Source organism: Epinephelus lanceolatus, chromosome 8 (assembly GCF_041903045.1).
Source record: "Epinephelus lanceolatus isolate andai-2023 chromosome 8, ASM4190304v1, whole genome shotgun sequence".
NCBI lineage: Eukaryota > Metazoa > Chordata > Actinopteri > Perciformes > Serranidae > Epinephelus > Epinephelus lanceolatus.
This window is the reverse complement of record NC_135741.1, coordinates 41,054,591-41,067,038: the sequence shown is the minus strand read 5'-3', so window position 1 is coordinate 41,067,038 and position 12,448 is coordinate 41,054,591. Positions and strand designations below refer to the sequence as shown.

The 12,448-nt window shown below is 39.2% G+C and overlaps 2 protein-coding genes across 5 annotated transcripts; both read left to right on the top strand.

Annotated features, from left to right (window-relative positions):
* Positions 1 to 3,432: 3,432 nt before the first annotated feature.
* On the top strand, positions 3,433 to 6,262 carry las1l (LAS1 like ribosome biogenesis factor). Its single transcript, XM_033628016.2, has one exon. It carries the CDS (start codon positions 3,635 to 3,637, stop codon positions 5,360 to 5,362), a length of 1,728 nt encoding a protein of 575 aa, XP_033483907.1. The 5' UTR covers positions 3,433 to 3,634; the 3' UTR covers positions 5,363 to 6,262.
* Positions 6,263 to 7,670: 1,408 nt separating this feature from the next.
* crebzf (CREB/ATF bZIP transcription factor) lies at positions 7,671 to 11,286 on the top strand. 4 transcript variants are annotated; one of them, XM_078170306.1, is made up of 5 exons: positions 7,671 to 7,844; positions 9,643 to 10,210; positions 10,311 to 10,471; positions 10,658 to 10,732; positions 11,131 to 11,286. In XM_078170306.1, the coding sequence occupies exons 2-3, from the start codon at positions 9,702 to 9,704 to the stop codon at positions 10,357 to 10,359; spliced, it is 558 nt and encodes a 185-aa protein (XP_078026432.1). In that variant the 5' UTR covers positions 7,671 to 7,844; positions 9,643 to 9,701; the 3' UTR covers positions 10,360 to 10,471; positions 10,658 to 10,732; positions 11,131 to 11,286. The 4 variants fall into 4 exon arrangements, with proteins under 4 accessions (XP_078026432.1, XP_078026431.1, XP_033484720.2 ...); XM_078170305.1 differs by having other exon boundaries at positions 10,311 to 10,732; XM_033628829.2 differs by having other exon boundaries at positions 9,643 to 10,471.
* Positions 11,287 to 12,448: the final 1,162 nt, after the last annotated feature.

Here is a 12,448-nt window from a genome sequence, read left to right as displayed (position 1 = left end):
CATGGCTTGGTTTCAGTTCTCTTACCCAGCAGTCTCACTTAAGTGTGGAAATAAGTTGCATGTTTCCTCTTTATGAGAAAAAGTGTGACATTGCAACACATCTGGTTGAAAAAGGAAGTGGTGTTATTTTACACCTGGTTTGCACTTCTCTCCGCCTACTGTGCAGCTTTGAAAAATGGGCGGGAAAAAAACAGCAAGAGGAGGTTTAGTTAGAACAGAAACAGGGTGGAGTGTCTCTAAATATAGCCTCAAACTAATATGCTTCCTTTTATTGTAGAAAGAACTGACTCAGTGACTCATGATCATGTGACTCATGATCATGTGTCATGTCCATGTCACGAGTTTAGAATTTAACTATTTTCCAATTTACAGCTCCACACCTTATTTTATTTTCTCTATTTTCTCTTGTTTTATTTTCTCTTATTTTCTATTATCTCTACCTCAGTCTTTTATTTACAAAAATGGCATGAGCTCATGCAGCATGTCTAAGCATGTGTGGAGCAGCTGTGTTTGCACAGAGGAAGAAAGTAACTGAGTACATCAGGTACACTGAGTACACAAGTATTGTACTTAAATATAGTTTTTAGGGTAATAGTACTGTAATTTAGTGTTTCCATTTTATGCGACTTTATACTTATACTCCACTACACCTAAGAGGTAAGTATTATACTTTTTACTCCAGTCAATCAATCAATCAATCAATCAATGTAACCCATATAAGATACAATTCCAGTAAAATGTAATCTCATCAGTTCTGTCACTTTGTGCAGTTAATTAATTATTAATCTATTTGATACTAGAAACTTTACAGATTCAGACTAACTGATTATGATATATTATTACAGGTTAAAATAGTACTGTAGGAAGTCATAAAAATTGAGCTTTCTTTAACAGCTGCAACATTAAAGAGATGAACACATTAATGCATCATCAATTACAATCCAGTATTATTGTGAAATGGGCCACTCTGCATAATGATTAGCCTTGTTTCAAAAGTACATTTTGATGCTAATACTAATATACTTATACATAAGTAAGGTTTGGAATACAGGAATTTTACTTGTAACAGTATTTCTGCACTGTGGTATTACTACTTGTACTTGAGATTGAGATTAAAAAATAAATAAATAAGAATGAAAATACTCTCTTTCTCCATTATTTATAACTGAAAACACTTAGACACTTAAAGTTTGGACACATTCATATATGAATCATTGTTCACTAAATACGGAAATATTTTATGTTTTATATGTTGTCTGGCCTATATATAAAGAAATATGTATTCTGTCTGTTTGCCCAAAAGTCATTGACAGACAAAGAAATGTAGGCTACAGTTTGTTATCAGACATAGTGACAAAACAACAGATACAAAAATATATAGAAAAATAGACTTCAGTAATTACAATGATAACTGCCTGCTGTCTGTAAGTCTGCACATCTGACTAAAACAGTGTTGTACTTGTCGGTACGCTATCTGAAAAAAATCATTCCGCTTTAGGTCATGTTTGTCCCCATTAGAGCTCTTATGAACAAACTGGTTTAAAACTCCAACAGAAATTTAAAGTCCATATTTAGGATTTGGGAGAGGTGAGGCTGTGTAAAAAGCTGTGTCAACACCAATCACAGACAGAGAGGATAAGAAAAGCTGTTGTATTTAACCAGGTTGGATAAAGAATAACAACACTATGTTATCCACAGAATGATTCAATTATTTTCAGGTGTAGAGCCCCCCTCACCATTATCTAGCTCAAGCTTGAAAATCAGTCAATGTCAGCAAAGTATGTTCTGGACTAGTATGGGCTGCACTTGAGTCTGAGCATTTTAGAATTCACAGGGGTTTGATTTTCTCTGTCTGTTGTACAGTATGACATTTTCATCCACTCAGCTGAATTTACTGCCACATGGTCAGTTGTTCTCTTCACCACCTTAACTTCCAACTGTGGAAGACAAAATGAACAACTTGTTTTTTAATTATGAGGGTTTTGAGACCCATCAGTAAATATGCAGTATACAAAATGTTCATAATTCTCATGTAGGAGTGTTCATATAAGCTTGCAAAATGATTGCATTTCTGCTTAAATGTACACAGTCCAATATGGAAAAATGTGTTATTAGTTGTAATCATTAGTAATCATGGTGGAACAGCTGGCATTTGAGTAATTTCCCAATATCTGATTTCTAATTCCTTTTATCAGAAATAACAGCAGAAAAACTCCTTTTTGATTTTGTCTTTCCATTTTTGACATTCTGATTATTTTTATTACCTCCGCCAAGGAGGTTATGTTTTCGCCAACGTTGGTCTGTTTGTTTGTTTGTTTGTCTGTTTGTTTGTCTGCAAAATAACTCAAAATTTATTAACGGATTTGACTGATGAAATGAAATTTTCAGAAAAGGTGGATAATGGGACAAGGAACAGATGATAAAATTTTGGTGCTGATCGGTTGAAGCAAAGTGGATAAAATAATAAATAAAGTCTATCGTCTGACAGCCTCAGCAGCAATTCCAATTTCTAAAGACGGTGAAAATAGCGCCATCTGGTGGCCGGAAAGAACGTCTTGTTCTACTTGCTAAATGTTGTAATTCTAAAGTTGAAATTAATGTTAGTGTTGGAAAAAAAGAAAGTGGAAAATACAAAAAAACATATTATAATCTGTGTTGGTACAAAATAAACACTAAATAAATACACCACAGTGTCTTGATGGTGAATATAACCTAATAATGATAGTGATGCAAATAACCTAATTGTGATGCAGGCTGCAAAATCTGATGCAGAGGGGGAGGGAATATCACCTACTTGGCGGAGGTCTGCACTCTCTGAGTGCTTTTCTAGTATTTTTTTAATTAAACATCCGTGAGAAAAGAAGAAAACTAATTACAGTGGGGGAGAGATTTCCCTGTTCGACTAACTTCTCTGAAATCTGGTAAAATGGGCCAAAAAGTTAAGCTAAAATGGGACATTTCCCGAAGCAAAACCAGCAGGTTTTTAGGCTGCCAGGTGCCCTAAAATCATGAGTTATTGTGCTATCGTGTGGCATCCTATCACATCATGTTTTTGTTTCTTAAAAAATATTAAAGATAATGCTGTGAGTCCATGTCACCCACAATAGTCTTATTAGTCATAAATGTTACACACACAGGTCCACTGTAGACAATATGGCACCAAGAAAACAGGTAGCCAAAGAACAGAGAAAGCATGGCAGAGAAGTTGAACCAATCGTTTTTCATGAAAAGCCACGGGTTATAATAGTGATTTGATGAATTAATGACTGAACTGATAAATGGATTTATAGGGGGGTTTCTCTTTTCTCGTTTTTTATATACCTATATAGGCTATGCTTAAGTATGCAAGCCGTGATACACACTCCGGTGCAGTAGGTGGCGGCATGAATCTATACACGTTGCTTTGTGATCCGCAATTAAATCAGAGAAAAAGAATGACATACGTCATCTCCGGGATGCGATACAATCGGTAGCGCCCATAGGGTGAGTGCTATACATTTTGACGCTGTGATATAAAGCAATTGTTGCTACATATTAAAGAGAGAAATCAGAAAACGGGTATTTCTCGGCTTGTGTGAGCGTTATGTGAATGAGGTGTTGACGTAAGTCTACCGTACGTCTCTTACGCCATAAAATGAAGAAAAGGAGCTCTGAGAAAAAACGCCATGTGGTGGCATGGGCCAACAAAGCTGAGTGGGATCAAGTTCTGGAGTATCTTTACTCTAAGGATTCCTCCTTACAGAGGTATGCACTGCAGAGGGTATCAGCCTGGAAAGGCCGGTATGCTAACAGCACTCCTGTGGCGGTGGACTGCACAGCTGACCTGGTGAGGTGCCAGGTGCTCGACAGGTCGGGACAGCTGGACGGAGACGACCTGGTGCTACTTTACGGAGCGGCTCTGGTTAGGTTTGTCAATTTGATCACCGAGCGACAGCAAGGGAGAGTTGCCCGTCCACTGAGGCGGCTGGCTGGGAACCTGAACATACCGGAGTGGGTCGTAGATCTGAGGCATGATTTCACACACAGGAAGCTTCCTACCATAAAATGGTGTCGAAAGGGATGTAAGGTGGTTCTGGAGTGGCTCCAGCAGGAATACTGGTCCAGGCAATTGGGAGGAGGGCCTAATGAGGACTGGGAATCAGAGTCAGATGGAGAGGATGAAGAAACTGACCTAAAACGCCAAGGGGATGAGCTCATCGCCAGGCAAAAAGAAATGGAAGCCTACAAGAATGCACGGGAGCTTCTGATTTCTTTTGAAAAGGAGCAGTACCAGGCTTTTGATGGGCTTCCTGGAGACAAAGAAAAGAACCTGTGGCCAGCCCCCTTTGCAGACATGAGCTGGTTACTTGGTGAGATCAAGCAGTTTGCTTTGCAGTCAGGTAATCTGCTGATTGATGTGTTGTTGGAAGACGGATTTCTAGTTCCTACTGTTGAGCAACTGGAAACATTAGGCTGCGACACTTCTGACAGTGGCAGTCCCACTGAACCCAGACTCGCTCAAACCTTCCTGCGTTTTTGGCTGCCTCTTCTGAAGATGCTCAACTCACCCTCCTTTATTCACCTCCTTCTGGAGAAGCTGTTTGTTGAACTGAAGCTGCTCGCCACAGAGCAGAACAATCACAGGGCTTTCTACATTTCTGCTTGGATTTCAGAAATCATCATCTGCAACAGCAACAAATTTGAATACCATTTTGAAACAAAGGGACAGAAGAAGGCCAGAATGAAGGACAGGATCTTTGTGAACCGCATCCAGCTGAGGTGGCAGCAGCTGCTCTCTGCATGCCTGGATGCTCCCTGTATCAGCACGCCTCACTTGCTCCAGTTAATCCTGGACGACATGGAGCACCCTCTCCCTCTAGAAACCCGAGAGAGGCTGCTCCAGCTCTGCTCCATCTACACACAGATCAAACACTCTGAATATGATACTTCTCCGGAGCAGAAACAACAGCCCATATACACACTGGAGAGTTTGCATGAGAAGCTGCAGCATTCACGGCGGCACGGCCATCCTTGGCGCTCCACAGCTGATGCAGAGAGGAGCGAGTCCTCCCAGGAGTACAAATGGGCAGATGTTCAGGCTGAAAAAGCAAAGTTGCTCAGAGGTTCACCATGGCAGGTGTGCACTGATAAGGTTTTATGGAAGAACTATCCTCTTGGTAAAGTCCCTGGTCAGTCAGATGACCCTTCATGCCTCATGCTGGAAAACTACTCACCAATGACTGTGTTTGACCAGCCGGTGGAGTTGGAGAGCAACACAGCACACAATGTCCCAGGAGTGTTGGCACCAGTGAGAACAGCTGATGGCCTTCTATGGAACCACAGTGATGTCAATAAGCTGAAATCTGGACTGCAGCTTTTTTGATTCATGTTGCGACGTGAAGTACTGTCCTTTAGCATTGTTGAACCTATGGTCTTGTTGGTTTTGACACTTGAAAAAAAGAAACGTTCAAAATATGTGAACTTCAATTTTGTTGTGGTATAAAACAAATATGTAAACAGTTGATCAGTTAATTAGTCAGTCAACATAAAAGTCATTTATCTGAGTCATTTATCAGGCAAGAATACCAAACATTCACCGGTTCCAGCTTCCTAAATGTGAGGATTTACTGATTTTCTCGGTTTCATATCTTTCAGGAAAGCAGCTAATGATTCATCTTTACAGCACATTATTTTCTTTACTAACTAAATGTCAGAAAGTTGTGTCCATTATAATTTCTCAGAGCCTAAGGTGACCTCTTCGAGTGATTTGTTTCATCCTGCCAGCAGTGCTAAACTTTTTTTTCACAAGTTTAACATTTTATAGGAAAGAAAAAAATCATAAATAATGATAATATTTAAAAAAAATCAGCAGATACATTGATATGGAAGACAACTGTTAGTTGCAGCCCTAATGTACGGCATTTGTATAGCCCTTCCTGTTGTATGCTGTGTGTGTAATATTTTCAATACGTGACCAAGACAAAAGTGGAACTAGTGCAGACATTTAACTCATCATATACTGTTGCATAAGTAAAGAATGTGAGAATGTGGATATAGTTGATTTATTATGATGGTTTACAGTGAGTTTTTCTTTTCTTTCACCTGTCATGCAAGTGAACATGCATTGTTAATACAGTTGTCACTCCCTACAAAGTGTTTTGGAGTAAATGTATTTCAGTTGAAAATGCTGCAGAGGGGATTTGTTATAGGCACCGGGTGGTTTTGTGTAATACATTTTCTTATGTGCACCTATGTTCAATAAAACATTTTCCTACTGAATCTATATGATTGTGTTTGTTTTGGGTGTAAATTTTATGGAGCTGAATTGCAGCATATTGGTTTGGGAAGCATGTCTAATATGGAGAATGGTGAATTGGCATGAGCTGAGACTGTCTGCAAGGGCATTCATACCATAGAAATAAAATGAGATTTTAATTCTTATATTTATTTCTATGGTTCAGACTCAATGCAGCGCTGGGTTAAAAAAAACCCATGTGTCTTCTTACATACCCCATAAAGAAACCAGTTATGTTTGTTCTGGTACTGCCTCCTTTGCTAATTTTAGTAGGAGTGTATAATGGATTTAAAGAGTTCACGTGAATGGTGAAAGAGAGCACACCAAAGTATGATAACCTTTCTACTTATGTCACTGTTAAGGGAGGCACAGCAAAGCATAAGGAAAAATAAGTTGAATGACAAAAAATAATGCATAAAGTACAATCTAACAGGATACATTTGTAGCATATGTACACAGTGACCTGAGAAAAAACAAACACCTGTGTAAAGGGTAATACATCCACCACAACAGTCATGTTACAAATACTACTTTTAAGAAGCTTATAATTTGTATTTTCTTTTGAGACTGTCAGAGGGGAGAACATACAAGAACATGCAACATCTTGTAGAAGATGTTCCATCTATAAAAATACAGAGCAAAATAATACTTAACCTTGATGATGGTGAGGAATAAAAAATAAAAAAAAAAGTAGGGGGGAGATTTACATACAGTTTGACCGGAAGTGTCTTCACAGCTTGTGCTGTCACTATAGACTTGGGAAAACTGGATGTAATGTGGAATTTATGTGGGTACCAGGCCACTCAAGTATAGAAGGAAATGAAAGAGCCGACCAAAAGATACTGTTGACCTGAATGTGTTTCTCGGGAAGCCTGAGTGCTTTCAAGTTGGCAAAGAAAAATTAGAGGAACAATGGCAAAAAGAATGGAGAGAAGACCAACATGGGAGACATTACTTTTCCCTGCAGCCATCTGTTAAAAGAAGGAGGCTACAGATTAAAACTGGAAGAAAGGATGATGTGGTCTTAACTCGTTTAAAACTGGGGCATTGTGGTCAGGCCAGCAACCTCAAAACAATAGGCAAGAACCTAAATGGTCTCTGCCAGTGTGGGAAGTTGGAGACACCGCAGCATGTAATGTTTGAGTGCAATAAATATTGGGGTGAAAGACAGCAGGTGTTTAGGGAGTTATCTAAGTTGGGTTTTTCTTCCTTTTCTTTCAAATCTATATTCTCTTCTGATGCGGACTTCCATCTAATTGGAAAAGCAATAATTCTTTTTCTCCGGTCAGCTGGACTATATCAGAAAATCTAAACTGAATAGATCAATCTGACCTATGGAGGGCAGCATTACACAATTTAGTGTACATCCTGCCGGAAATCCATTAGAAGAAGAAGAAGAAGTGTCTTCACAGGTCGACGCTGGGTTAACGTCGCTGGTGTTGTCTGCAGTCGCGCCACGGACCTTTTCATATTCAGGCTGAGTATTCTGCCAACAGTCAGTAACCAGCACTGTGTCATCGGATGACTCTGTTCCAGTAGTTTATTGTGCATTTATTTTTCAAACAGGACGGTAAGTTGTTGGTTGAAGAAGTGTTGTAAAAAGATGCTGCGTCATTCATGGGTTAGCGCCTCATGGCCTAAGTCGATGTTAGCTGAGTTAGCTTTAGCTTTACCAAAAAAAAAAAAAAAACCGAGCGGACACAAGCTAACGTTATTTCAATACCTTTTGCTATCTTTAACCAGTTACATAATATTGGCAGTGACACTTAAGTAAGTTAGATGTTGACTTCAGTTAGCTTAGACACATTAAACCAACGGTAGCTGGGTGCTAAAGCAAGTGCGCTGCTAGGACAATTGAGGCCTAGTGAGCAAGCAAATGTAAAGATACTTAACGTTATGAGTATTAGTTGCCATTTTTGTCGATTACACTAACAGACTGAATATTGTTACGGTGGGGAATATGTATAGTGAATTGTAACGACATGTCTGTATTTATTGTTGGGTATCGTATTGTGCTCGTAGAGGCTATTAGGCCTGGCTTCGGCAACAGGTCGGTTACGTTGGTAATACGTTTAGTAGACACACCGGCTTTTTCTGAGACAGGAAATGGAGGATGTCTGGAGCGAACACAGCAGGAATGGCAAGGTCTAAAACATTTATTTAGCAACCTAACTGGTTAGATTTTTGCACGGTATTGCACGTGTAGTTCATTCAACATTTTACACTGACAGTGCCTGTCTAACTTTAATAGCTCACTAAATTTAACAATAAAGGACGGCAGAGGAAATAGCTGCACACCAATGTAACTGGGCTAGAAAACCAGATAAAGGTCCCGAGGCACGGATCGATGCAGAAATAGTCTATTTGTTTAGAACATCTGTACACAAAAAGGTGCTCAGAGTGCAAAATACTGAGTCAGTAAAACAACAGCAGTCAGTGTTTTTTTACTAACTTTATCAGTTTTTCACTTTGAGCATTTTTGTTATAAATAAATTTACTTTTGCATTGATGTGGACCCTTCTAGCCCAGGTGCATTGGTGTGCAGGTATCTCCTCTGCCGTCCTTTATTGTTTGTCTAGACAAACTTTTTTTTGTTGCCCCAAATAGGCACAGTTTCACAGCACCCCTGAGACTTTACTAAATTTAACCCCCACAATTAAAAAGAGCCGGCTTCATTGCTTAAATGTTAATTACATCATAACCAATAAGTTCATCTGTTATTGAGTATAATATACTCATCACCAGGATAGTAAGGTGGATTCTAAAATCTACCAGCCACTTAATAGATTGTCATTGTTCTTTTGGCTGGCGAGTAAAGCCAACTTAGCAGCCACTTGCATATTTTACCAGCATGTGGCTGGTGCTATTTTCCGACTCATTCATCACAGTTACAATTCTGTCCACACTGCTCTGTCTGTTTGTTTCAAGGATTCAAGGAAATTGTCATTACCGTAACATGTTGGTACATGAAGGCAACGAAAATTGTACTCAGGTCCCGGTGAGGGAAACAAAGATAAAAGAAACAGTAAAATACTAGAGTAGAGGGAAAAAAACTAAGGCACTAAAAATAACATTGCAATAGATATCAATAAATAGCAACATAAATAAGTGTGTAGAGGTAGTGTGAGGATGTAGCGCCATAATTGCACATGCCCATTAAGTGCATAGTTTAAAGTCTATAGTAAAATGTACAGCTTCTTGCTTAATCTGTTATAATTTTGAGAAAAGTACTGAAATATTTAGTAAACAGTATTTACTGGCTAAACTGACTTTTTTGAAATTTGTTTGAGAATTTTAACTTTCCTCAATCAGTTAGTTAATTCCTGCAAGATTACGCTCTTAATACTATATTTTTGTTGTCTTCTCAGGTGAGGAATCACAAGATATCCCCCGGACAGCTTCCTTGTGGTCCCACTGTCAAATCACAATGATCACCAGAAGAAGAGGACTTGCTCTGAACAACACAGAGGCACAGTCTTTTGAGGTTGAAATGAAAACTGTGGAAGATCTCCCAAGTCCATCTCAGGGGTTCCCAGCTTACGATATCGACACCGCTGGAATAGAGCTAGACGACCTATTTGAAATTGAAGATTTAAAGTGGACACTTGAAAGAGATACTGGCTCCCCACTCTTCGATATTGAGTTGGCTGATTTCGGTGTGCACAGTGTCAAAGACCAAGATTCCGAGGTTGAAGCTTCAGTGGCCTCCTCTCCAGAGAGAACATCATCTGACTTGAAGATTAAGAACAGGCAAAACCAGTCAAGCCGCTTGATCAACAAAAATGCCATCGCTGCCAGGTTGAATCGTCTCAAGAAGAAAGAATATGTCAACAGCTTGGAGAGGAAAGTTGGCGTCCTGTCAACAGAAAATGATGGACTCAGACAGGAAAATTCTCAGCTGATCAAGAGAGTGGAAGAATTGGAAGATGAGACCAGGTACTTGAGGGCTGTGCTGGCCAATGAGAGCATGTTAGCCCAGCTCTTGTCCAGGCTGAGCGGTGTGAATGGGATGAAATTATCTTCCTCGCTTTTCCAGGGGCCCGACCCAAATGACCACGACTATGCCTTACCCAGGAAGCGTGTGAAAGTGGAGGAGAAAGAGACATCTGGTGGCGTGTGTCTGCACGTGGACAAGAACCATGTCTCAGTGGAGTTCTGCACTAAGTGTGCAGAGAGTGCAAGCACATCACTCAAAATGTAGGGTCAAGTACTTATCTCTGTTTTCAGATATTGAGACTGAACTTGATATGGCTCTGTACTGAACTTCTTGAGGGTGGATGAACACTGTTGAAGTAGTTAAGATTACCTAAGAACTGCTGAATGTGCATGTGTTTTTGTGTAATGATGGATTAAGTACACGTTACTGCTAAACCTTGTTGACAGTTTCTTCTAGGTTATGGTTGATCCACCATCCGGGATGAGTGGCTTTCTGAACACCTTTACCTGCTTGACTCCATGGTAAGGATCAGACAAGAAAAATACTACATTGTCGTTTTTCACAGGCTACAGATGTTCAGCAGCGACCCTAGTACTACTGTTTTAATACACTTCCTGTTCCCAGATAGTGGACTTTGAGTACTTTTATCATTTCTTTTGTTTACGGTTTGTTAAAGGAAAATATTCAATTGTAGTACATCTAATTGAGAGTTAAAACAAATTATCCTAAATGCTAAGATGTTAAGATAAAGGTGAAGCTCCACAAAGAGTGATCTTGAATCAGCTGACAAATTGGAAATGCCAAAAAAGATAAGACTGTACATACTTTATTTTGACACGAATTGATCTCTTTGTGAACCAGCACCATTGTACAAAAGAATGCTTTTATTTAGCGCCACCTATTTTTCTTTATGCTAAAGTGGATTCTGCTGGTGGAAGGTGAAGAGGCTGGACAAGCTGCTGCCAACGTGGCCTGGTATTTTTTTAAAGGTAGTATCGGTAACCAACGGTATACGTTGTTATATTTTACCAATACTTCACACCTGTAGCTCTTGTCATCGTAGCTCATGCAGCAGTTTTGGGGGGCTTGACTACAGCTGCTCCATTACCCGGAGCGACGCTATCAGAGGCTTAACAGTCTCATAATTATGTCTTGTATTTAGTGACATAATGGAATGTATTGATTACTAAATACATCCAGAATTATCTGATTAAGTGATGAAGTTGCCATTATGTTTAACTATATGTAAATGTGTATATAAGTTTGAATACATAATGTTTGGGGCAAATGACCTTGATGTTGGACAAATAAATCATATTTTCATTATGTTTGAGTTACAGATATCTACTCTGTGTCTTGTTCTGTACTGTTGATATTAATGCATCTCTTTTTCTCTTTCTGAACAGCAAGCTCTCTGCCGATAATGGTCTTACTTTCCCTGAACATTTGGGTCAAGTCTGGTAAAGGTTGTCTAAACAAATGAACAAGACCTCATTTGATGGAATACAGAGCGTGCAGCATGAGGGGGCCCACAGGGATCAGTCATCCTGCCCTCTGTTTTAGCTCATTCACTTTAAACTCTAGATGCTTACAGTCCTTTTTCAAAGCTTAGGTTTTCATTTTATGATTACAGTTATTATCAGGTGGGAGTCCATAGTAGGATAGGCCTGCATTTTTTGAAATAGGCTTATGTGCTTTATTGCTTATCGTTGGGTTTAATCAACACGACTCTCATCTCTGTGTGTTAAACATGAAGCTACAGCTGGTCAGTAGGGGTGGGAATCGCCAGAGGCTCCACAATACGATACCAAGATACTAATGTCACAATACAATATTATCGCGATTTCAAGTGTTTAGCGATATGCTGAGTATTGCAATAACATATTGTGATTTATTACTTTTTTATTACTTTACTGTAAATATCTCCTAAAGGAAACTCTTAGCTAGCTCTTGTGTATGGATACAATATTGCCATACAAAATACCATGATTTTATCCAAAGTGAAGGTTTTGGGGTTTTTTCTCTTTTTTTTTTTTTGTTAGGGTGATGACTGAGTAAAATGACAAACGTTCGAAGCTCCGTTCGAAAACCTCAATAGAAGTTGGAATGTTGAAATAAAAACACATTTGGTACAGCCCTACAAGTTAGTGGAGTTAAGCATGGCGACTGGAAAAGAGAATCAGTCTACCAACACCCTGTAGAGTTCACTAACACATATATTGTATTTGTTTAATCCA